The following is a 26,607-nucleotide window of genomic DNA, read 5'->3' as shown; positions in this document are numbered from 1 at the left end:
TTTTACATAGCAGTTTATTAAGACATGATGAAAGGTGAATATGCTGATGCACATTGTCTTATCTATCCTCTTGTACTAGAATCTGGATTAAAATATCGCACTAAAAACACATGTATAACAAAAGTAAATAGACTATTATTAAAAAGTAACACATGAAACAGACCAATATTTCACTCATCAAATTTCATTTTCATCTAAATAGGTTATTTCTGGAATACTAAACTCACCAGGTCAAGACAGAAGGAAAGCACTGAGGTTTGGATACCCACTCTCACACACAACCTGTAACAAACACGCACTTCTGCCATGTGGTCTAACTTTGGTTGCTACTAGAAAATACATCAACACTTACACTATGATTTTGTAATACAATTTGTTTCGTTTTATGATTTTATAGCCTGTTTAACAGGTTGCCCTTCAACAGTCATCAAAGCTCTGAGGTGACCATAACTCCCAGACCTTAACATGGACTTAAGGTAGCACTTGGTGCTATGGTTGTTTCATACAACAGCAACAAGGTATCCTTATGTCAGAAAACAGAATTAATCTTACCAACCAAAAACCAGGTCAAGAATATGTTTATCATGCACAGATAAAACAATAAATGAAAATTATCTTGTTCAAAGCTTTATGTTTTTTCTTTGGCCAACAAAATATAAACACAAAAAGAACTTACCATAGATTTGTTTTGATAATATATTAATGATTTACACGATTCTCACACCATTTGTGGCTATTAAGCTCACACAAATATCCAGAAATAGCCAGAATGACACAGGAAAACATTTCGTAAGTTTAGTAGTTGCATCTAAAATAACCCTGTATCACCATGATTACTCTGTACATAGGGAACACACTGTAGCACACCTATCATAGTTCTGAGTGGAATCCATCAAAGGGACATGCTCACCAACTATTTCTCAAAGGTATTTTGAAGTTCTTTCCATCAATACATCACACATTTGTAGTACATCCATCCATCCCTCATGAATGTACACTACTTGATTACAGCAACCACAGTCTTCAATGCTGTGTGTACCAATACCCATCTGCCTGGAAAAATTAACAGGTGCTATTGAACACATACTGAACAGCAAAAGAAGGGATACTAGGACTTTTTGTAAAGTTTTTATACAGAAGACATAGTTGATTACCGTTATGAGATTTCATGTTTTCACATACTTTTGTTTCTTTTGCTGCTCAGTATATTTTGGGTAGTATATGTAGCTGACAAGTATTAGTGAAGTCGTGACACATGACCACCTATACCATCTCCTACCACCAATAACACCTCCAGGACACCACATCCTCTGTCAAAATCTGAGAATGCCCACAGCAGACACGTTTTACACATCAAGGGAGAAATACAATCAAATTCTATCACCGTTTGCCCATGATTTCTTAAAAAAATATAGTGATCCTGATGAATTGTGCTACTATTACATTTGTAGCAAATAAGAATGCTCATTGCTCTTTACATTGAGTGACAGATGAAATGTTATTTCACATGTAACATAACAGGTTGGTTGCAGTGGGTGACTAAAAACACAAGTATTAATATTTTGGGCAGTCTCAAATGAATACTCCCATGTTGATATGCAGGTACAGTATAAAATATGCACTTGTGAATAGATATATGACAAAAACTATTCTCTCTGAGATGTAATTATACAGTACAGGGCAGGAAATGACCCATGCCCAACCCAGTGGATTTTTCTGTCAGACAAGCAATTTTGTATGTCATCCTATTCTGGTGTCCAGTTGACTTTCCAATGTTAATTATGCTGCTCATTTGAAAAATCAACATAAAATTTGACAGCATAGTGGCCAAATTATTGGGCAAGTGGTTTTACATGTGCAATTACATAGGAGTACACAAGCAATTTTTCAAGTTATTTCCACCCCTGCAGTATTACTAGTAACGAACTTGAAAACAGTCCTGATTAGCTTAGATTCTACAAATGTACATATACAAGGCACAGTACTAAAAGGTCACATGGCTATCAATCTCTGGCACATGACATGATGATAAATACAACATAGACTAGGGCTGGGAAGGGTAACTCGGGATGGGTGGGTAACGAGTTGGACCCGGCTACCTGTCTCAATACCCATACCAGTTAATCTTTCATGATTAAAAATTTGTGTTGTCTGTGAAGATTTACACACAATTACAGTCATTTCCTTTGACAAACATGGTTAAGATATTGAAATACTTTTAGTAGTCAAGCTGAAAAATCTAGCGTGGGATACCCGAGTAGAAAACCTGGCCCTGCCCCAGCCCTAAAATATACCATCACAAATATAACTTAACACGACAAACACACAGCATCTATATAACAATGGCATATACACTTCTTATGTTGGCAAAAGACATTATGAATAATGAGTCTTGGTGAAATGAAGATAAACCTCATGTCAAGAACTAAAACTAGTCAATTCAAATACCATGCTACAGTTAACTGGGATATCCAACTCACACTCAAAGCCAACCAGTCCTTGTCATAACCCAACAATACTCGGCATCGGGCGGTTAAGCAAGTACTTATTTTTATGTCTGCACAGGGCAGTGTAGCAAGTACTTATTTTTATGTCTGCACAGGGCAGTGTTGCAAGTGCTTGTTTTAATGTGTTCTGTCACCACGGGATGGAGAAGAAACCACTACCCTCTGCTCACCAGACAGAGGCACTTCAGTGATTCCATGAATGCTGCTGTATCAACAATAATGTCAGAACAGAGGAAAGAAAGTCACATGAAAAAAGTTAAACATCATGGATAAAAAGTAAAGATTTGTGATCATGACGATATTAGCATAATTTCTTGAAAGCAATACAAATGGTTATTGTGACTTTTTTTCATGACTTTCTTTCTTATCCCCTATTAACATACTTGTATGACTAGAAAGGACTGGCCCTCTGATAGCAGGGTGTGTCACCCATGCTGATATTGGTACTGAACCTGTTATGGTTTGATGGTGACGTATGTTAATATTACACAAGAGGCTGTACATACCTCATATGAAGTTGAATTGACCTACTGACAATAAAACACATCACAAAATTTCTCTTGGTGCACTGTTTTCACCTTGTTTTTGTGAACTCCATGTGAGCAAAGGTTAGTTGTCACCTAACACAGGCTGTAAACAATAGTCACAGTATTAATGAAGGACTTTCTGAAATTCCCTTTGAAACACTGAGAAATGGCTATGCATGCACCATAACACTCCATATGAAACATCAGGGCCTCCTTTCATGAAGAACCAAGGTGATCGTAAGTCTCTATGGTAACCTAAGCAAAATGGAAGCATAGGTTAACCTTTGTAAAGGTTGCTTTGTGAAAGGAGCCATAGGTGCATAGGAAGCCAGTTTGTTAATGTAATCCTGATGGCTTGCAAAGCTTTATATTCTGGTAATATTTAGGGTTTGTCCAACTTTAAATCAAGTGCAAGCCCAGGCTTTACTTTATAATGATATCTATGCCCCTGCCTTACTCTGACTAGTTAAATCTCACAAGCAACAAAATAACAAAGGTACAAAGCATAAAACGCAGTCACTACTTTCTCCTTTGTACATAGAAACTCAACAAAAACGAATGTGTACAAAACAGCCTAAAACACAGAACTAGAAACAAAACAGCCTAAAACACAGAACTAGAAACAAAACAGCCTAAAACACAGAGCTAGAAACAAAACAGCCTAAAACACAGAGCTAGAAACAAAACAGCCTAAAACACAGAACTAGAAACAAAACAGCCTAAAACACAGAACTAGAAACAAAACAGCCTAAAACACAGAGCTAGAAACAAAACAGCCTAAAACACAGAACTAGAAACAAAACAGCCTAAAACACAGAACTAGAAACAAAACAGCCTAAAACACAGAACTAGAAACAAAACAGCCTAAAACACAGAACTAGAAACAAAACAGCAGCATCAGCATTCCAGCTGCGTTTGTTGACTGAACTTCAAAATACATGTAGACCTACAATCAGTCCTTTCCACAGCTAGAGATACAGCTTAAATGTCCACAGCTTGTTAAATCATAACACTCCTGTCAAAATTTGTCAACTGAAACTTTGTACTTGTGAATGAGTTTAATGAGTGCCCGCTATTGTGAAGCTTCGAGAGTACTTACAGTGGCCTTCTTATATCATCAGGGTGATCTCATATGTACCTGTGTTAGTACTGAAATGAATGTCTATCTAATGTAATACAAAGAACAAAATCCCTCACAAAATGAGTGCCCAGACCTGTGTAAAGCTTATAAGTTCATGTCACCGCAAGACTTTAAGATGACAAACATTTCATACATCTGTACAAAAAAAATATTCACAAATGCAAAGGATATATATAAAAATCTTAAAATTAAATGCATATATTAAGAATCCAGTGATTCAGAACAAGATGATGCCAAGCCATAAACTACTCCAGTCTACAGCTAAAGAGAAGGGTGATGTTCTCATTTTGAATGTGTACCTCTAGCTTGGAGTCCACAAAGCTGTTTTCTGTGTCATTATATTCACAAAATTTCAGCATGCAAATGAAACCTATCTTACAATAATAATTTCCAGTATATAATGTTTTCGGCAACTTTCATGAAAGACTTTAACAGCTGTGTGTATACAGTTGATTTACATTAAACACAGACCAGGTGGCTAGATTCAAGCACCTTATCCATATTCATGGTCTTTGGGTGACAAAAAAACCTTTTCAGGACAGATCCTAATGTCTTTGATCCTCTGAAGACACATTTTACAAATCTTCATTTTTAATACACATTCAAGGCACTAACTGGTCAGATTTATATTGTTTGTAACAATAGCAGAACCAGCAGGTGCAGAAGCTAGACAATTTGCTGATTCGTAAGTGCTGAAGATGTGGAACTAGCTGAATCATTGCTGATGATGACTTAATGGCAAATGCTTGAAGGTCCAGCTTAATTCAGTAACCACAGATAAAAACATAAATGAAGGTCTTAAATGATTCACTGGTGTAAGCAATATTAATGGAAACTTGACCAGGAGTTATCTCCCCTTGTGTGTGTGTAATAAAGTCACTATTTATTCACCAGTAGCATTTCCTTCGATAATATTTTAAAACATGCCACTCAAACAAGATGATTTTATAAACCTTGAAGTAACACAGTTGATAATCAGGTTGCAGAGGTCCAGATTATCATAGAACTGACTCAGGTTCTTCAACAGATTCAATGAAACATGACCAGGTACAAACACTTGGAGACACACTTACACATACAGGCACTGGCACAGACAAAATAAGATATAATACACTCTTCCAATAAATAATAACATTTTCATTTATAAAATTCATTAATTGATTTCATACTCAGATTCACACATATGTCTACAGCATAGAGACAAGCATATCATACAGACAAATAGAAGCATACATGCACATCACAGTGCAACTTATTTTCTCATCTTTACCCATAAAAGTCACTGCAATTCAAGAAATATTTTAGAAGTTACTTTCACTTGATCATTATGCAATCTTAATGTATTACTCAGACAATGACTTTCACCACTTGAATATCATACGAAACCTTCACTGACATAATGTAACATTCTAAATAAGAGGGAGTAACTCTTGTTTCAACATGGCCTGTTGTGTTATTTTGTAAGAATTAGAAACCCTTTTACATGTTGTCCCTGCTCGAGATAACTGCGACTTTGGACACTTGTACAAGCATAAGGTTAGTTAACCAATTTGCTCATAATTCATTATTATTTTAAATAAAAATAGAGACTACTAAAAGACACAGGAACTGTCATACAGGAGACAAACGACCATAAAACCACTTGTTGACTTAACACAATATCGTCTAAACGCAACCTTACAACCAAAGCTTGGCAACTTCATTATCCAAATACAGTGTCACAACAACAAGGAAAGGAGTCTAATTGCTGAGGTTTGCTTTGATACAATGTAAGTTGATGGACCCCACACTTTAAACTCTATATCTGGTGATTATGACAACTATTGATTTATTATCATGCATACTTTTGAACGCTGCTCATATATATTACATAGCTCATAAAATCAATTGCAATTAACCCACATACACTGGCAACAATCATATGACTGCATTTAAGCACTAAATTAGAAATTTTTCAATCCAAAACTTTCACACCTCTCATCACCATTAAGACATTTGTATTGTTACTGTTCTACATTATCAGGAAAGTGATCTTTCTGGTTCACACACTAAAACACCCACACCAAAATCAGCTTGCTCTTTCCCCATATTACTAGATATTTTCACACTGGTATCCCTAAAACCATTTATGATGAAACAGCTGTTTTATTGTTTTCTGTGCGTGCACTTTTCCTAACTCGTTCCTCCTCGATTGCTTCTTTAGCCTTCCTCTTGGCGACTGTCAGTATAGTCGCGGCACCTTGCTTTATCAATTTGTCCGCCAGTTCAATACCAACCGTCTCCGCTGCCAGGAACATGGGGCCATTTCTCCCTCCCACAATGGAGCAGTAGACATGAGAGCTGCTGTCTTCATCCTGGGAACAATTCATGAACAATACCAGGGAATTAGCATATGTGACAAGTAAGTGGGACATGAGCATGGGGAAACCACCAAAACACATGAAGTGACGGCGTGAATCCTGTTTCTGGTGGCCTCACCTCCCAGGACTCTATTTAAGAGACGTTCACCAACTCATACCAAGTGATATCTGAGATGAAGACCTAGTTGCACCGACTGAATTCCAGTTGCACTGCTTTTACTACGATGAAAGAAGTATGCTATTTCAGTATTTAGATGTTTTATTCAGAGGTTTACCTACTCAAAAGTTATATGGGCCTGGTGCAAGTTAGACTAATAGCTACGTTGCACTTTGCTATATTGGATTGCACCAAAATGCAAGAAGTAACAAAGCACTAAAGAGTGCCCTGCTGCTCCTCCAAAAATGGTGTAAAATCATTCCCACTCACAACTTGGGTGATACTCATGTTGCATGTCACCTACTTGTTTCTTGGGGAGAAGGACTTCAGACCTGTCTTCCACAACTTCCTTCCCATCAACACTGTACACACCCCCACGGATCACCAGCTGCAGACAACACAGAACATGGTAAAAAATAAAGAAACATTAACAATGCATAAGCAACAGATCCCATTGGACTTTGTGTTTCCATTAAGACAGAGGTGTAACATTTTGGGTGTTCTGAGATATTGGGATCAGATGAACCCATCAAGAACTGACTATTAACATCTAATTGATTGTGTAAGAGACTTTCTTGTTCAATTTATAGAATCTTATAAATATCTCTGCTCCATTTAAGTGACCTCCCTTTACCAGCCAAGATCCTGTGCATGATAGATTTTCCAAGGGAGACAACACAGCATGAACACATTTGCAAAATGAGAGGAAAATAATCTTGATCACACCTTCACAAATCAGGCGACTTTAGAGTCGCGTTTCACTCAAGTTTCATTGGTGACTTAGGACATGAACCTACTCTGTTTTTAAGCTAAATGCGAATCATTGTTGATTAAACTCTACTCAAGTTTCCCTGTACTATAATGACACTGCATTTGTAGATATGAATCTTGCACTGTAGTCAGAGGCAATTATCACTAATCAACTGATTTATCAAAAACAAATAAATTAGATCATAGTTTTGTGTCATTGTAGAATTAACGACCAAGTCAAACCATCAAAGTACGGGATCATATCATGCATTGTGTAAGTTCTTGTGTGTAGTAACTGGTTTCAGTTATACGCTGACCCGCTGAAGATGCGGGGTAGAATAGGTCTTCAACAACCCATTCTTGCCACAAAAGGTGACTACTCTTATTGTAAGAGGCGACTAATGGGATCAACTGGTCAGGCTCGCTGACTTGGTTGGCATATGTCATTTGTTCCCATGCACATGCTGCTGATCACTGGAGTGTCTGGTCCAGAATATATTATTTACAGACTGCCACCATACAGCTACACTACGGCTGATTGTGGCATAAAAACTAAACTCACTCACTCACTCAGTAATAAGCTACTCTACCTTGTCATCCATGATTTCCGTGAATGTGGACACAGGTACAGTGCAGCCACCCTCCTAGAAAGTAAGAAACAGGAAAGATGAATATCGAGAAACTTACCACTTTGCTATTTGCTGAAGGTACATAGTTCCATACTTCACCCTAGTATGCAGTTGTTCATACATTAGTCAAAACTACAGAATCACATTTATCACAGTGGCTTAATGGGCCATATTGCCATAATTAAGCAGAACAGACTACTAGCAATCAACTAGTAGTATTACAATGAGGGTTTTGCCACGTATGCGGCTTAGAGGCTTACTGAGGGCATCTAAGCCTCCCAGTCCCCCATGAAAACAGCATGGGTCAAGCCTTTGATGTGCCACAAAGCTCGCCAGCCAAGACCCAAAGTTCTGAGCACTGAGATCAGTCCTGGTGGTGTGATGGTAGAGCGTAGGACTTGTAATCGAGTGACGCATGTTTGAAATGGGGTAGCAGTGGTAACTTTTGCAACCCAAGCTAACACTGGAAGGTGTTTGCTGGGCAAAACAAAGATGGCAACGGAGCTTACTAATGAGGTGGATGGCCATCAAACCTAGTGGGATGCTTGGCAAAACAAAATAGCGACGGAGCTTGGTAACAGTGTCTATGGACAGCTGCCAAGAGGGCTGGCCGTCCAGCCAAGTTGGTTGCTAGGTCAAACAAAGATGGCAATAGCAATGAAGATGGCATCCTAGCTAAGCAACAGGGTTTGAACTAGGTTTATACCAAGCAATCCATCTAAATTTTGTTTTAAAGATAGCCATAACATTTGGTCACAACTTGGTGGAGTGGGTCTGCCATGAATTCCTCAAAGTGGATTAAAGAGTACAGGGCGGGTCTCAAAGCTACAATAGACTAACATATCCATCAGACGTTGTAACCGTTCAGTGCCCATAAAACCTAAACTATCGTACAAGCTGGGGAATTTCCCTTGACTGATGACGTAAATATCAAATCCATGGACCATTTCTCAATCAGTCTCCACCGAAACCAGATTGAAACTTAGTTTGTGATGCTGTCAAGGACTAGAGACTGAAAAAGTTAGTTTCTGATACTGTCAAGGATTAGAGACTGAAACAGTTAGCTCTTGATGTTGTCAAAACTTGTAAATAAAATTGTTGTTTTCAATGCTGACTAGTGACTTAAATGTTACTGACTGAAAGAGTTAGTTTCCAATGTCTAGGACTAGAGACTGAAGGGGTAAGTTTATTGTCTAGGACTATAGACCGAAACAGTGTAGTTCCTGCAACTGCCAAGGGCGAACACTATGAGAAGTATGTGGTCTTCTCAGTTCTCACCAGTCTGCGAAGGAATGCCCTCTCGGCCACACAGCGCACGGCTGTGTCCCTGTCATGGAGTGTCTGCAGGATCTCCAGCATGTGACTGTCCTCAGCCCGACACTCCACTGCAATAGCACCCTGGCTCACTGCATACATACACACGTCAGGCATCAGCTTCTGCAACAAGCACCACAACAAACTCAGTCAAAACTGATGGAATCAATGGCTGTCTTTGAAGACTTCATCTATTATATTTGAATCTGAGAATCTCCCCTTAGGTAAGGAAGCTGGGTGCATGAGCGGGTTTGGCATCTTTGACTTTATGTGCTGTAGATGCCTGAGGGAGTAGTTTCAAATCTCGATTGGGACTCAACCCACCTAAAAAATACTAGAATCAAAGCTGCAACAATGCAGATGTGGATTTAAGCAATAATCACTCTGACTCAAAACTCCAATGGGTATCTGACAAACCAAATCAGGGGAGGAGTGAGTGAGCTTAGTTTAGCAATGTTTCTGCAATATCATGGTGAGGGACTACAGAAATGGGCCTCACACATTGTACCCATAAGGGGAATTGAAGCCAGACCTTCAAAGTGACAAGCGAACCACAAGCCAACCCCCCAGCCCCTGAAACTTGTTACTGGACTCCTTGCTGTATGCTGAAGAAATGTTGATGCAAACATTGCATTTCAACTGACTGAGAATGCTGGAGGCAGTACTACTAGCTACACCTATGGTCACTTTGATGAAGGACATTAGTTAAGTGTACCTGTGATATGCGATGACTCCAGTTCATGCGGTCAAGTCCCGCCACTGCCAGGACTATAGCATCATACATGTCGTTGTCATCCAGCTTGTGGAAGCGAGTGTTCAGATTTCCTCTCTGATGCAGGTAAGGAAGATGACCGCAGGTGTAATATAGAACAGCAGTCACACAATTCAAGGTCTTTTTTGATTTGAGTGTTATTTTACAAGCTGGGATGCACAACATAATCAAACTCTATGAATAACAACATCTTTACTTCATGAGTGCGATCTTTCAAAATCTTGCTTGACAATGGTACAAGAATCGGCCTCAAAACGTCACACACACAATAATGGAGTTGTTATCTATTGATTTGTTCAATTTGAACATCTTTCAAGTCCCTGTCTTTCCAAAATTTAAATTCATTTGAATCTGAATTTCAAATAAAGTTCTTGAAAGACAATTAGAAGTAACATGAACATGAATATGTGACAAGTTTTATCTATATCTATTTCTTTTCTATAAAACAGAAGTTGTAATTCATAAAACATATCATGTATTCACGAAGATAACTTCATTAAATTTAACCCATTTAATTCTGTGGTAAGCATCATTAAAAATATTGGGTCTGCAGACTTAAATCCATTCTCTTCTCACTGAGGTTGCTCAAGTCATATCTTCCCACATATTTTATGCCAACAGGGAAATATGGTCATATTAGAAAAAAGATATGTGGGAAGATATTACTTTGAGTAACCTCTGTGGAAAGAAAATGATTTAAATGAGTATCGTCAGTTCATGTCACTCTAAGGCAAATGATATCTGAACGATTCAGCAATGTTCAAAATCATCTACATCAATGCTCCCAAGATACGTAAAAGACTGAACTACATAGATAGGACGGGTTCCTGCAGCTTGAGGGGTACACTCAATCATACTTCTTATCAACCTACAGCACTGGGATATGGTGGCTTACAGTCAGAACAACATGCAAATGAAACACCCCCTCATATATACTACTGTTAAGACCCACATGAGCATGTTGTTTATGTTTCCATTTCAACAACTTGGAAAATTGCATCATATCCTGATTTAACAAACATGACAATAAGAAACCCACCAGTGTTCAGTAATAGTGTCTGACCCTCTAACAAACTCGGGAAATTTGCCAACAGTCAGACAGAAGTCACCAACTTGCCAGCCCTAATGTCTGACCGAGTATTTCCCAATCACTTTGTCTGAAGTTGTTCTTTGTGGTTTCTGATACTTGTTTGCCATTTATAAATCTTATGTTTGCTATCATAATAATTTCAGTGACAATTATAAGAAATCTGTTAAATCATGTTAAATCTGAAATGTGTGTTTAATTTTATTCTGTGGGTCTTGTGCATTTTCAGTATTACAGACATCTGAAACTTCCATGACCCAATGTCCTGTTACTTTAAAACACTATTCGTGAACACTTAACACACATTATAGATTATTTGATGTTTTACTTTTCATGAATATCTATCATCAGTCTCATGAGCCCAACAACTATCAATCACACCAAAAATACTCATATATGTTGGTAATTATTTTGCTTAGAGTACATTGTTATTGATATATCAGGGATGGCAACAGGTGAAAGTGATTTCTATCGAAAATCAGCAGGGGTTCTGGGAGCTGCACGGCCCCAACCGGGTCCAGGTTCGACCGATTTGCATTTAAATACACTGATTTCTATGGATTCTTGGAAAAATGCCTCCCCTGATATATATCTGGTGTCACAATACAGTCTGGTGATCTGTTGCAAGGCCTACAGTACATTGATATACAATTTCTATTGACATACACAAAAAACATAATATGTATGGGTGCAAAGCATATTACATATTTAACTAAATTGTGGAAACTCCGGCATTTCCTGGTTCATGAATATCATAACATTCACACTCTGGGACAGAACCATAACAGTTTCTGCCCACAAGTGTCCCTTCACTTTAAATACAGATGATTCAAGTTAATGTTGGATAAAAATCATATCACACCCACTGGATCCTGAGTCATATTGTTTCACAAACACATTTGCATTGTTACTATGTCTTGACCAACTTGTGACTACAGCACTGATACTTCAAAGGTGACTGCAGTTTCAGCAAGGATACAATATCTTTAATTGCTAGATGAGGGAACTTCCTCCTTATCTGGGCAATCCTTCTGAGAGAACTTGTTCCTACAACACTGGAGAGAGAAAAAAACACAACTAGATTAGTAAAAGTGGTCTGATGTAACACAAAATCCCATGTAATCTCATACATTTGTGTCCATGTTACTGATTGTGCCAAGAAGGTTATATCTTATTCATCTGCAGCTGTGTACCAGGCTTCCTTTGAGGTGAAATATCTGTACAACTCATCACTATTTCTGGCTTAAGTACACACAGTCATCTCTAATCCGTTTACAAAACACAATGCTTGGCACAACACAAAACACAACAGAACCAGAAAATCACCGTCTGTTTTATCGCACAGTTCAAATTTTCACTGACTAAGCATGTAATCTACTGTTTGCCTACATAAAACGACACTCTGTATATGTTAACTGTGTGTAATACTAAAAATATACTTAAAGTCAAGGGCACTTTCCAACATTGAGTGAGTGAGTGAGTTTAGTTTCACGTCACACTCAGCAAAATTCCAGCTATATGGCATTGGTCTGTAAATACTTGACTCTGGACCAGACAATCCACTTAGCAACAACAAAAGCATCAATCTGCACAATTAGGATACAATGATATGTGTCAACCAAGTCAGCAAGTCTGACCATCCAAACATGTTAGTGGCCTCTTACCACATACATGGGTTACTGAACATCAAATCTAGCCCAGATAGTCACAGGTCTTTCCACACTGACACTCACCTTCCCTCTGGTAGTGTTTCAAGAGTCTTGCCATCATGCTTCTTGTGCATTACCACTGCATCATGGGGGTCATCACGTCTGTCAGCAAAGTGACAGAGTCAGTACAGTTATATTATACAAATTGCAGACTGGAGGACACCAGAACTAGTTTCAATACATGGTAACAATGTGGGAAATGAAACAGATATTAGACATGATGATCAAATATTTATTGCTTTTAAAGGTCAGTTGTCTTATCCCAAAGGGAGCTTATTACAGTCAGTAATAATCAGACAAACATGACAAATATACTGAGTCTAGCAAACAAACACTCACAGAACTGAACAAATGCTCAATGGGAAGTAACTCGTGTGTATGCCATCCTCAAAAATGAACGACAACAATTAAGTTGAACATTACAAAATTACAATACAAACCATTAATATGAATAAAGACATGCATTTTATTATAGGTTTTTATTCTAAAGAGAGGATTCAAAGTACTGAATAGGTATACATACTTGTTGACACATCCGATGACCATCCCTTCTGGCAACACAGTCTGGAGATCCTTCAGAGAATGCACTACAAAGTCAACTGTACCATCCTTCAGGGATTCTTCAAGTTCCTTTGTGAACAGGGACTTCTCACCTATCTGAAGTTAAGGTGAGTAAATAGTATTCTCAATGTTACATCATCAATCATTTCAGTGAATCCACCTTCTTGGAATGCTGAGGTCATGTTCTGGCTATGAAGTTCTTAAGGCTATCCTTAACATAATGACTACGACCAAAGCTAAGAATTCTTAGGGCTACGAATGTTTCGAGAATAAGAGCCCTGACCTTCACTAGCATGTTCTTATCAATGCAAAGTGGAATTTCTCTACTACGGACGGGGGAAGGACCGACTTATTTGACTGGCTTATAGAGAAGTCTGGATTTGAGAACTGCAATGATGAGTTACTGAATATTCCCATTCATAAGCCACATTCTGAGGACATAAAAAAAGCAGTCTGTAATGGAGGTGTTTATTCAACAGACTGTTATTGCAGCTACGTCCAGATTAGAAAGCATTGTTCTCAAAGCAAACTGATTGTCTGGACCGTTATTTAAGCCTGTAATTTAAAAACTTTCAACCTGTGTCAAGCTTGTCATTTGCTTCTAAATGTCTAGAGAAAGTTATAGCTGGACAGATCAAACAAAACTTGGGGATAAATCAGCTCAGAGAGTCCTTCCAGTCTACATACAAAAATCATCCCATAGCACAGAAACAGCCCTTGTTAGAGTTCAAAATGACATTATGGTAAATATGGACCAACAAAAAGTCTCAGTTCTAGCTCTTCTTGATTTGTCAGGTGCCTTTGACACTATTGACCACACAACTCTACTTCACAGACTTGAGACTAGTATAGGTATTCAAGGTATAGTGGATTCAATCCTATCTCTCTGACAGCACCCTATCAGTTAAAATCCATGACGCCTACTCTAAACAATCAGCTCTGTTGTTTGTGTGTCACAAAATTCAGTTTCGGGTCCACTTCTTTTCACACTTTATATCCTACCTGTTGGAGTCATATGTTATGATAAGGGTCTTGGGTCTAAGTGAGGGTTCCAGGGAAACCCCTTATCTAACTGGCGTGTTGGTCTGTTTGGGGGAAATAACTCAGCAAAGAGTGCGAAGTCACAAGATGCTAATGACAACTTTATTTACAAGAAATAAAATAACATGTGTGGCCACAGAGAGTCGGTACAGCCCTCTGGCCTGAGGGCTAGAGCTGACCTATGCTGGGGGTGTAAACCCTACTGGTGGACAAATGAAGTTGGAGACTGTTTAACTAAGACTGAAACAATACAAAGATTATGATTTGCTGACTGATACAAAAATGGGTGTAACCTATAATAGCCAATGAAATGCAGGATAAACAAAATGGGGTGTGTCCTACCAGAACAACTTCAATGACCAGACAGGGGGAGGACTTAATCTTTCATCCTATTTTTAGTGGCATTAATCTTGTTGGCACATTTACTGGATACTTGATTGCTTACTCTGGGCTGGATCTCAACGACCCTTAATTGGTGTTTGCATAATGTTATTTTACCGTAGGTGATGGCAAGTTTACCTCATCAAAGCAGTTTATTAACCTGTCTAGACATAACCCTTGTCCTTGTGAATGGTTTGTCTTACAGTGGAGTTCTGATCACCTCAGGCTAGGATTTTAACACTAGAACATCTGTGAAATTGTGTGGTGATAACTTTTACCTTTTTCAATAGAATGTCTGTGATATAAGTTTTACTACTTTTGACAGGAGTCTTTGTCTAAGCTTAACTCTAGAACATCTGTGAAATTGTGTGGTCATAACTTATACCTTGTCAACAGAATGTCTGTGAGATAAGTTTTACTACTTTTGAAAGGAGTCTTTGTCTAAGCTATTACCTATACATGATGAAACTAATATTCCATATTTATATTTTAGAAGAACTTATCTCCCTTTACTCAGCTTAGCGGAATCTAAGATCATCCAGTGAGACTCTCTTAACTCAACCAAAATCACCAAATGGACTTTTCAAACACACCTTCTCTTTAACCAGCCCACATTTCTGAATTCTCTTCCCCCCAAACCTTAGAAATACAACCAGCACTACAGATGCCTTTAAATCAGAGCTTATGACTTACCTATTTCCATCTGTGTACCAGTAGACAATCATTCTCTGTTTTATGAAGATATGTTCCACTTTTATCACTGTACTAGTGCCACTGAGCATCTGTCAGGTGGACATTACAAGCCTCACAATGTATTAGTATTATTATTTATCTGTAACTGACAGAGTCCGGATCATAAAGCATGCTTTAACCATAAATTAATTTTTCTGGTAGTCCATTTTAAGGAGAAAATCAGTTTACAATGAGCCCGGATTTGACAGATTCCACTGTACCTATTTATAAAAAACTTGACATACAAAAAGGCCAATCTTGCCACATGGGCTATAGTCAATACAATTTATGAGGACAACAACATACATGAGGTCCTTGTCTTCCCATACGAGCCATAACTTTGAGGTTAAGAACAAACACAAGTCGAGGAGAGTGTATGCATGTTTTGTTCAAATTATTCTGCTTACATAGTGTCATGAGTGAGTGAGCATATTTTTATCCCACTTTCGGTAATCTTATAGCAATATAATGATTTGGGGACACCAGAAGTCACATTCTGGGAAGTCAAAAACGGGTCTTTGGCATGGCGAGTAAATGCTTCAGCCATTAGGCCACCCTACCAACCTCAGGAACAGGGGAAGAGATGGAATGTCATGTGTCATGTGTGTAGGAAACAAAACTACCCAAGTTTGGTGATAAATTGAGCACAGTTGTCTGAAAAATCTTTGCACCCATTTTCATAAACAGGAGATAATCTCATAGAAATTTCCAACACTGATAACTGAAACACCCCTTACCTTTGACAAAGCTGAATCTAAAATCCTATCTCCTACTGTTGTCATGGAAACTGAAAAAAAAGAGTAAACAATGCAAACAAGTGTCTACTGGAAATAGCAGCATAGATGGTTCATAAAACTATCTCTTAACTTGAGTAAAAGGTGCTATGGTTTCACATCCTCTGAAAATTGGAATTTTTAACCTGTGCTACCCTTTGTCAGTTCTGAGCACCCAGGATCTTACTACCATGATTACAGTAAATAGTGAGATTCAGCTAGATTTCTGCCTAATTTAAAGGAGTTTTCACATCGGATTGGTCTACGAATTTTTCTCGCATTGTAAATACACAGCCCCTGGCAAGCAAACTAGGCACAAATCATGATTTTGTTCAAGGTTAGCTCTAAGGTTGCTTGCCACCCAGATCTGTAAGTAATCAACTCTGGAGAAGACAGGCCAGTTGAGGCCTGACAATGGTCCTAAGTCTGATCACTTCTCTTCGAAGGAAATTGTCAAAACAAAGTTAATGCAACTCACCAATTTCGAATTTCAAATCCGGATTAATTTCCTTGAGTTTGTCGATTATTAGGTTTGTCTGTATTAGAGCCAACTGAAAGTAAGATAAGACAGCCATGAGCAAAACAAACAGTTTTATGGGCTATCAAGCTCCACTACAGTCAGTCCACAGGCGATCACTACATTCTACTGAAAATAATGTCAACAGCAAGGATCAGAAAACTTATTCATAGCTTAAACTGTTAAAGCTTAGATGCGACCAAACAAACTATTAAAGCAAAATTACCACTTATTCATGACACATGATATATTGCTGATAATGAAAAAAACAAAGACATGAAATGAAAAGTGTACAACTGCAAATAAAAAGTTCAATATTTTGTACATGGGACCACTACCCGTAAAACAAAGCATCTAGAAGACCGTACCGAGTAAGAAATGGTGGGCGAGCGCTCAAGTATAACAAAGACTTTCATTGGCTGGTTCATGATGCTGTCAGTGCTGTTTGTTTATGATAGGTGTGAAGTGCATGTGGTCAATGACTGAAGTTGTGTATTGCAAGAAAGTAAGATTATGTATGGATATAGGCCAGGAGGTTTCACCTACACAGGCCTCACCCCCGTCGCAACTGATTTTGCAGACAACACCTTCGGGTAGTTGATGATGTTTTGAGGTGTTCCATCCTCCCCGCCAGCACATATCAGAATCAAAGAACACTTATCATCTATGACAAAAGCAGACTGAAAATCACAAATATCAGACCATATCATCAAATGTCCCAATCACAACATAATTTGGGACAATGTAGAGATAATATCAAAAAACCTCCAGGACAGACTTCACAGAAGAAAAAAAACTTGCAGAGGCAGGTCAAATCTGGAGACACAAGCCCTCAATCAACAGTGACCAGGGATATCTCATCCCACCAGCATGCAATAAACGGATAAAAACGTTACAGATCTGAGCACTCCAGCCATCATTGCTAATTATCTTATCAGCCATGTATACTTTGTTTTGGCCTCAGTTATCACTGGCTTCCTCTTATTGTCACATCATTACTACCATCCATTGTTGTTGTTGTTAATCCCTTTGATTAATACCTACATGTTGTTATTACTTTATCCCTGTTCAAGCATATAAGTCTGTTCTGTGCTGTATTACTTCACTCTTGCTTGACAATGGTGTAAGGATCCATACCGAAACATCACATCATGTGTAATAAAGAAGTTGTTATCCATAAAGAATCATATACTTCCTTGTTACTCATCAACTTCTAATGATGCCAATCTAGCAAATTGTGCATTGCATACTGTCACTATCAGACAGGCAGGCTGACAGAGGCTGCTTATCACAATTAACATGATGTTTTTTTTTCCATGCAGCGAGTAGATTATTTGACTGTATGTGTACACAACCAAGATTTGAATACTCCTGCTCATAACAATAATAATCTGGGCATCGAATTACTGTTCAATTTATAATTTGAATTTTTGATAATTTGTTACTATCAGTCCATACCAAAAGGTATCAGAATGTGGAAAGTTGTGTTTCATGTTGCATGTAAGCTTTACTACATATCTTTCTGCAATGAAAGCAGTATTTTGCAACCACAACAATCTCAGTTACAAATCAAGAAAAGTTAAGGTTTCATGCTTGCCAAATTAAGAGACATATTCAAAAGGCTTGCAATCATTCAGAGGTTTCAGCATGTAGACAGGTGATGAGGGCAGTGTGCGTTTTGGATAACATCATAGTGTTTCATTTAAATGTGGGTTGAAAGCAGGTTGAAGTTGGGATTCTGGCAAACTGAACACAAAAAAAACAGAATCAGAGCATACTGAAATTAAAACGCAGAATCATAGTACCTGGGATACAACTCAGCACAGAGAAACACAGTGTCTTAGAGGACTGTGCCACACGTTCCTTGGGCGGTCAGGCTTTGTGGCGTCTATGTATTGGGTTTCATGAAAATTGGGAGCATGTAAGAAACATACCACTCACTTGCCTTGACTACTGATAGACAGCATATAGACTAGTAAGGCTAGCAGTATACTGATAACTACAGATAAATAGTATTGTCTAGTAAGGCCAGCAGTGTATTGGTAACTACGGATAAAGAGTATATAGACCAGTAGGGCTAGTAGTGTACTGATAGTGAGTCAGTGAGTGGGCCTCACTCATTGTACCTATGTTGGGAATCGAACCCGGGTCTTCGGCATGATAAGCAAATGCTTTAACCATTAGGCTATCCCACCGCCCCAGTGTACTGTTAAGTATGGATAAAAAGTATATAAGCTAGTAGAGCAAGCAGACTGATAATTACAGATAAATAGTATAGGCTAGTAGGGCTAGTAATGTATTGGTAACTACGGATAAATAGTATGTAGGCCATTATTGCTAGAAGTGTACTGATAATTACAGATAAACAGTATAGACTAGTAGGGCTATTAGACATGATTAGTGTGTGGGTAACTACGGATAAATAGTATATAGGCCAGTAGGGCTAGAAGTGTATCAATAACTATGTATAAACAGTATATAGGCTAGTAGGACTGGCAGTGTACTGATAGCTACAGATAAATAGTACTAGTATATGCTAGTAGGGCTAGTAGTGTGTGGGTAACTACGCATAAACAGTATATAGGCCAGTAGGGCTAGAAGTGTATTGGTAACTACAGATAAATAGTATATCAGTCCCTCCTGGATTCCATGGCAATTTTTTAAGAATTCCACGGCAAATTCGGCACCCCATTTTTCAATTTTCTGCAAAACATTCTGCGGTTACAACATTAAAAAAAAACAACAAAAACATTATACAGACCTTCATAGTTTAAATCTCAAACACAGATATAAAATTAAGTCGACAGTACACATCACATCTTGAGTAAGTAAAGCACAGACACTTTATTCTGTGTTCTAGAATTAAACATTCGCTGAAAGTTATTTCTCTCCTCTCGTTTGTAACTTCAATGCAGACGAACAACTTCTGGTTTCATACAAATAACAATTTTATCTTTAAACGAAATCTGAAATAATGTCTATTTTTAAAATGATCGATTTTGAGAATTTAATTGGCAGTGTCAAATTTATCTAATTGTATTTGAAACATGCCTAAAACTTGTTTTATTAGTAAAATATCTTTAATCGTAATTATTTTGAAAATGTTGCCACAATAAGTATGTCAGTTTGTTTTATGTGTAACCAATCCTACGTCTGACATTAAGTTAACTCAAATTTTTGTTTCAGCTGTCAGTCAGTTTTCACTCAGTTTTTAAAATAAGCGAATTCTGCAGCAGAAAAGTAGCAAATTCTGCACGGATTCTACACGAAAATGTGTTTTCCATGGACCAGACCTTTTACTGCATGGAAAAGTAAATTCCACGATTTTTTCGTGGAGGGACTGGTATATAGGTCAGTAGTGCTAGTAGTGTATTGGTAACCACAGAAAAATAGTATATAGGCCAGTAGGGCTAGTAGAGTACTGGTAACTAGGGTTAAATAATATATAGGCTAGTATTGTACATGCAACTACTCAAAGACAGTATTCAAAGTGGCATATATTACGTAATAAAATTTATTGGCTTGACAAACACTGAAAAATAGCATAGAATGGTAGTGGACCCATGACAGTGATAACTATATATATATACACAGCGCTGTTGAGGACTTATTTATATAAACAGGATGTAGACAGGTGTTGGTTACTTATTTAAATGCTTATCACTGTAGCATGACAGTTAATGTTTATTGATATAGTGATGGTGGATCCAAAATTCAAACTCTATAACAAAATCCTGGTTCAAATAATGAGGACATATACATGCAATATGTATATTCACGTCTAGTCCACGCGTGCCCATCGTTCCCTCAAACCGTTTTTCAAATTCAGTCCTCCAAGTCATATTACTGGCACGCTAAATACTCATGTTAAATTACATTGTAGCTTTTGTTTGCATCATATAAACATGGTGTTAGTCATATAGCCTAGATAACACTTTGAGCGATGTCTTACAACAAGCAATGAAGCATGTCTCTCCCGATATCGTCACTAGTTCACGTGCTAGTTTAGGGACAGACACGGATATGGTCGACTAATATCTGTAAACATGACACAGCATTTTCTGGCAGATCAGTAGCTCTGTCAGTCAAATTGCAGTACGGTTTATTCAATGGATCTGGTTGATATGTTGAAAAGAACCGGTCGACCTTAGCAAGTTCTCAATCTCACCAGACAAGTGTTATGGGTCCACCGTTAACATTAAGAAACATAGATCTATATACAACATTCTTACCTGGCTCTTGCGTGACCCGACCTTAATAACCTTCTTCGATGACATATTTGGCAGCACAGGACAGTAGTCTTGTTATGAGCAAACAACTTTTCGACAGTCACTGTTTACAGACAATTCGCCATGCTTTCCGTCCAACGTCGTCTGCAGCGATGTTCCGAGGAGACCCCTTGCAGTGGCTACCGCTCCCTATCAAATCGTTCCGGTATATGAGAAAGTCCTGTTTAGAGTTTTCAGTCCAACAAATACTGGTGCTGTGTATGATATACGAGTGGGCAGTTTCGCACTTGAGGAGTTAGTTAAAAAGACAGGATCCCGTCGAAAAGAGTTATGTAAGGGAGGTAACTGTTAAAGGAATTTCACTTAAATGTCATGTGAGGTTTCATCATCAATGTGCGTGTTGACATAATGACAAAAACAATGTACGTCTTATACTTTGGACATAAATTGACTGATTATTCAAACATTACATAGCATTCAAGGCATTCCACGGAAAGCATTTTGCAGTGATATTTATTTCTAACGCTGGAGCGAATCATTTGACATTTTGTGGAGAACGCAATCACAGCGTATACGAGAATATTTACCAATTTTAAATCCCATTTTAGCACTTTTAAGCAAATCTCTTTGTGATGGGTAGGTATATCTATAAACTACATAAATCGGCCTCAGCTGAAGTTCTGTTATGTGGTTTCGAGGCTCAGGAGCGATTACGTACTGACTCAAAGCCAAAAACATAACAACTGCGCCAAGCCTTTATTGATATTAACCCTGAACAGGCTCATAAAAGAACCGTAGTCTGTGGCCTAGTATAACCACAGGTTTGCCGGGTGATAGCTGTTCATTCAGGCAGATGTCCATTTCAGTTTATGTCTCGGTCACAAAAGCACAAAACGACTGATAGCCGAGATTAAGTAATGGGCGCCATTATTCGACTCGCACCTGCTCAACGTGCATATCTATCAGTTTCAATAATGAAACACGCACTTGTTGGACGCTGTGATTGACTGCCCGTGCATATCGCGTAGGACAGCGTGACTCGATTTCTTGTTAATTACAGCCTGCTGCTTCAGCGGACTTCACTTGAATAGTTTATTCTGAAATGTACAGAATGCAGAATGTACACTGCGTAGGGACGTCGCAATAAATATATTTTTTTAGTGTTTCTTTTTTTGTTATTGAGAGTTTATTATTAATATGTTTTATCTGGCTGGCATTAATTGTTTGGGAAAACAGAAGGTATAGAACAGGTAACAACAAGGTCATATCAAGTTTCATTAAAATAAAATTCCACTCACGTTAAAGATAATTTGGCAAGTAATAACACAGCGTGGGCTTTTATTATGAACGAAATCCAAGCCGGTAAACTTGCTGAAAGTTTACCGGTACATTATGACGCCGGTAAATGGCACTGGGGTACAGTCTAAAGTGCATATTTAGCGTTCGCTCGTCACGCCGATGAGCGTGATTCGACTCATCGCTTGAGTACAACGTGTGAGGCCCATTTCTGGTGTTCCCAGAAATATTGCAGGAATATTGCTACAAGCGGCGTAAAGCTAAACTCACTAACTCGATTTTCGTGCTCAGCTTCTAAAGGAGTCTAAACCTACTATTTGACGCATTTGAAGGTTAACAGTTGCAATAATGCTTCGCCCTAAGTTGCCATTGATGGGTGAACGGCGGATCATTCCGAACAAAGTTTTGTTTTGCCTTAGGAAATGCGCATAAAATATTTGTTTTGAACTCGTACTTCCGTGTTGGGGGAACTGATGCTTCATTAGCTCCCCCGAGTCGCACGGTCACCGTTTTTGTAATATTCTCTCCGAGACTCGAGCCCAACGTTGTGCTGTGCATGACAAGATTCTCGGCTCAATTTATATTATAGCTACTATTTTGTAGACATTTGGTTGAAGAAATACAATATGCATAGTGAAACAGAAGAGAGAAATTTATGTGAAGGTAACATATATATAATACATATGTCGAGTTTTGAGATTTCAGTCCAAAAACCACTGTGGTGCGAAGATGAAGCATGAGCACCCTCAAAATTATTAAACTGCAATCCAGACATAGGCTGTGTTTCTTTCGTTTATCAAATTTAATATCTAGCATCTGTGATATTAAATGTGGCACTAAATCACAGTTAGTAGAAACATCTAGAGGTGTACATATCCACAGATGTCAGTGATAAGATACTGATTAATTGTACAGATAGTTGGACGACGACTCCTACCTACCGTATACTGTACACTGTAGTATATTCCGAGAGGTGAGATCTATAGATTTATCTGCAACGACCAGCTGTCCCTGGTGTTAATAGTTGAATGGCAGTGAGACCCTGAATGTTTATAAAAGGGACTGTGCCACAGATAAAAGGTTTCTTATTTGATTCTACTTTGGAAGAAGAATGTTTTATGGGATTTGATTTTGTGTTTTTCTTTCATTCTCCTGAACTCTCCGCGCGTGTCGGGTCAATAAGGTCATCACCCTATTGCGCCCCACGACACCTGACAACTTGATGACACAGCAAACAAGTCATGGCGTCGCGCCTGGCGACTCTCAAAACGGCTGAGAGATGCACACGAGATGCATCTTGTTTTCATACACAAAACGACCACTACAGAGGAATACCGAATGTAAAAGATAAGCGATGTTTAACGGCCTTGCCTAGGTAGGCTTACGTAACACAATGGTATTCAATGAAAATAAGTCACAAGCATTTTGAAAATTGTATATACTGTGATAATCAGATTTCTTTTCTATTACTAAGTGGATACGTGTGAGTGTACTATCCGGGGGACAATTTACGTAATATCACGAGATGGTCTTCACATATAGAGCCCAGAGGCCTCCAACCTGGGACCTCAGTGTGGCGTGCATACTCTGGGCATCAGTAGCACTCACTTAGACCCTCTCCTTCAACGACCCTGTGTTAAATGGGATTAAAAAATTAAAAGGAATCCGAAAAAGCTTTCTCCTGGAATTACTTGTTTGCTGCTCCTAGCAGTGCCAACCACTTTTCTTTTTATCCTTATCAATTTCCACTGCTGTTCAAAAAGTGCCATAAAGAAGATTACTGTGATAAAAGACACGTTTAACGCATATGTGTATACCGATTTCATCACAATATCAGGTTTTATTATTAAAACTTTATTTGATGTTATCGTTACAATATTTTTTGTACATATTAAACAAATGTCGGTGCCCCAAACCAGCATGGAGCAGAGGTTCAGCCTATAGGTTTTGTTCTAGAACACGAAAGCCATCTTTATGCCATTTAAATATTGAATGAGCAATTGTACCACATTTTGTTCCTGTTGCGCTATAGCTAACTTTCTATAGTTATTTGCAAACTGATCGAAACGACGTGTTCGGCAATTTGGGTGTTATAATCATATTTCATTCTTCTCTTGGTTGGGGCCTGACCTAGCCCACTTTGTAAACTCGGGGGTGTCCCACTTAATGACAGCACTCCAGTTATCCCCCTTCATGTATCACATGGTGATGCAACGTTAATATATATCTATCACCACTCCCAGACTACTCTCACACATGAACACATCAATGTTATGCTCGTGCTAACTGATGTAGCGGTTGATATTATATATTTACGAAAAGATTTCCAAAAATACACCACTTACCGTTTTCTAAATCTTGGGCCACAGATGTCACGTTATCGGATCTCTGAGAAAGATTCAGAGCGTCTGTTGTAGTCACGAGCACCTGTCAATCAGATCATTTAACGTTGTCGATTTCCTGTGAATAACGCACAGTACATGCATGCCACGTGGCTTCTGTAGCAGATGCGTGTGCACGCTGCCAGGACAGTCAACAACTGGTGCATCCACTGTGTGCGTAGAGAGGTATTTATATATATCCACAGCCAGGGCTCATGGGAATATGTGGCGAGCCCTAACTGTGAATATGTGTCAGTCTTTTACGCCTGTTGCGGTTGGCTGTGACACGGGGGAATTCATGCGAGACGCAGGACATCCTGACTTCAGTTGTTTGTATTAAACATATCAGGGACTGTACTCAGTCAGCAGAAAACAGAAAGATATTCATAAATTAGAAACTGAAAATTACATGCGCGATACAATCTCTCCACGCAATACTCAGTTGTTAGAGACAGTGACGTAACAGCAAGTCAGTGACTGCCACGACATAGTGGGCGTGACGTCACGGCTGGCTAGTTTCATTGGGTTATTACACTGAAATGTTTTAGTAATGTGTTAGACGTTTCACTGTATAACACAGCTTGGTTTGGTTTAAACATATTTTATTCACAGAGAAAAGGATTAGGAACAAGTTTTCCTACTTAGAATACCCTCTCCTTGGTATGTACGTAGATAGTATAGATTCCTGCAACTAGAGATGACAGATGTGGGCAAGTAGGTAGTAGAAGGGAAAAAGAGATGGAGCTATACAGAATAACACAGAAATGCTATACAAAACGTTTTGTCTCAATAATGAATGATTGCACTAACTTGAATACATTTGTATTTTCGCATGATGACAGGTCTGCACTTCCTTCTAACAAAAGTTTGAGGTCAAATGGAATACCAGCTGATAAGCAAATGCGCTTAACAGATAACATGAAGTTAACTCTCTGTTGTTTGTACAATGAACAGTCAAACAGATAGTGATACGAATCCTCAATAGAATCACCACATGTACAAATGGGATCATTTTTTAGCCCAACTCTGTACAAATCAGAGTTCAAACAACTGACAGAATATTGCAACTTGGTATGAGTAATATTTAATTTTCCTTTACCACACGAATAATACTGAGGTGCATACTCATGGCTGTCAGTGATAGATGATTTAAATTCAGAAACACTTTTTGAATTACGAACTGTGGTTGGCAAATTGTTCCAAGGGCATGTCGTAGAAGGAAAAAAGGATTCTTGTAAACGTTTAAGTCTTGGAGTAAGAATAGATATATTTAGAGAATTGCGTAGATTATACTTAGATTTAGAACCAACATTCAAAGGAAGGAGCTCTTTTAGATATGAAGGAGCCATCTCATGGTGAATTTTATACATCAAACATAGTCTTCGTTTTCTACGACGAACTTGTAATGTTTCCCATCCAGTTTCAAAGTAAAGAATTTCCCGAGATGTATATATCGGTAGACCAGTAACTATTCTTGCTGCTTGTGACTGAATCTGTTCTAGCTTATTTATTTGTTCTAGAGTACACCTGTCCCAGACTTTACATGCGTAATCAAGATGTGGCAGAATGAACATGGTATAGATCCTATTGAGAGTACCCCTACACTATACATATTTCAAGAGTCGCAAGGAATTAACCATTTTTGAAACCTTTTGTATCATATCTTGAATATGGCCAGCCCGTTTTCCGTTGCGAGTAAGAGTAACTCCAAAATGTTTGTGATTATCAACAAATTTAATTTCG

The 26,607-nt window shown here is 38.3% G+C and overlaps 1 protein-coding gene across 3 annotated transcripts; it reads right to left on the bottom strand.

Moving 5' to 3' along the window:
* LOC137286615 (porphobilinogen deaminase-like) lies at nt 1-25,009 on the bottom strand. Of its 3 annotated transcripts, XM_067818583.1 has the most exons (13): nt 24,829-25,009; nt 22,175-22,284; nt 21,191-21,376; nt 16,920-16,992; nt 16,406-16,455; nt 13,477-13,610; nt 12,978-13,055; nt 12,224-12,299; nt 10,101-10,214; nt 9,350-9,508; nt 8,033-8,086; nt 6,997-7,080; nt 1-6,529 (listed from the first exon to the last, which is right to left on the bottom strand). In XM_067818583.1, exons 3-13 carry the CDS (start codon nt 21,233-21,235, stop codon nt 6,302-6,304), a joined length of 1,095 nt encoding a protein of 364 aa, XP_067674684.1. In that variant the 5' UTR covers nt 21,236-21,376; nt 22,175-22,284; nt 24,829-25,009; the 3' UTR covers nt 1-6,301. The 3 variants fall into 3 exon arrangements, with proteins under 3 accessions (XP_067674684.1, XP_067674675.1, XP_067674669.1); XM_067818574.1 differs by lacking the exon at nt 22,175-22,284; XM_067818568.1 differs by lacking the exons at nt 21,191-21,376; nt 22,175-22,284; nt 24,829-25,009 and adding an exon at nt 17,505-18,025.
* Between the last annotated feature and the right edge of the window lie 1,598 nt (nt 25,010-26,607).

The sequence above is a fragment of the Haliotis asinina genome, chromosome 1 (assembly GCF_037392515.1).
Source record: "Haliotis asinina isolate JCU_RB_2024 chromosome 1, JCU_Hal_asi_v2, whole genome shotgun sequence".
Taxonomy (NCBI): Eukaryota; Metazoa; Mollusca; class Gastropoda; order Lepetellida; family Haliotidae; genus Haliotis; species Haliotis asinina.
This window is presented reverse-complemented; position numbering and strand designations above follow the sequence as displayed.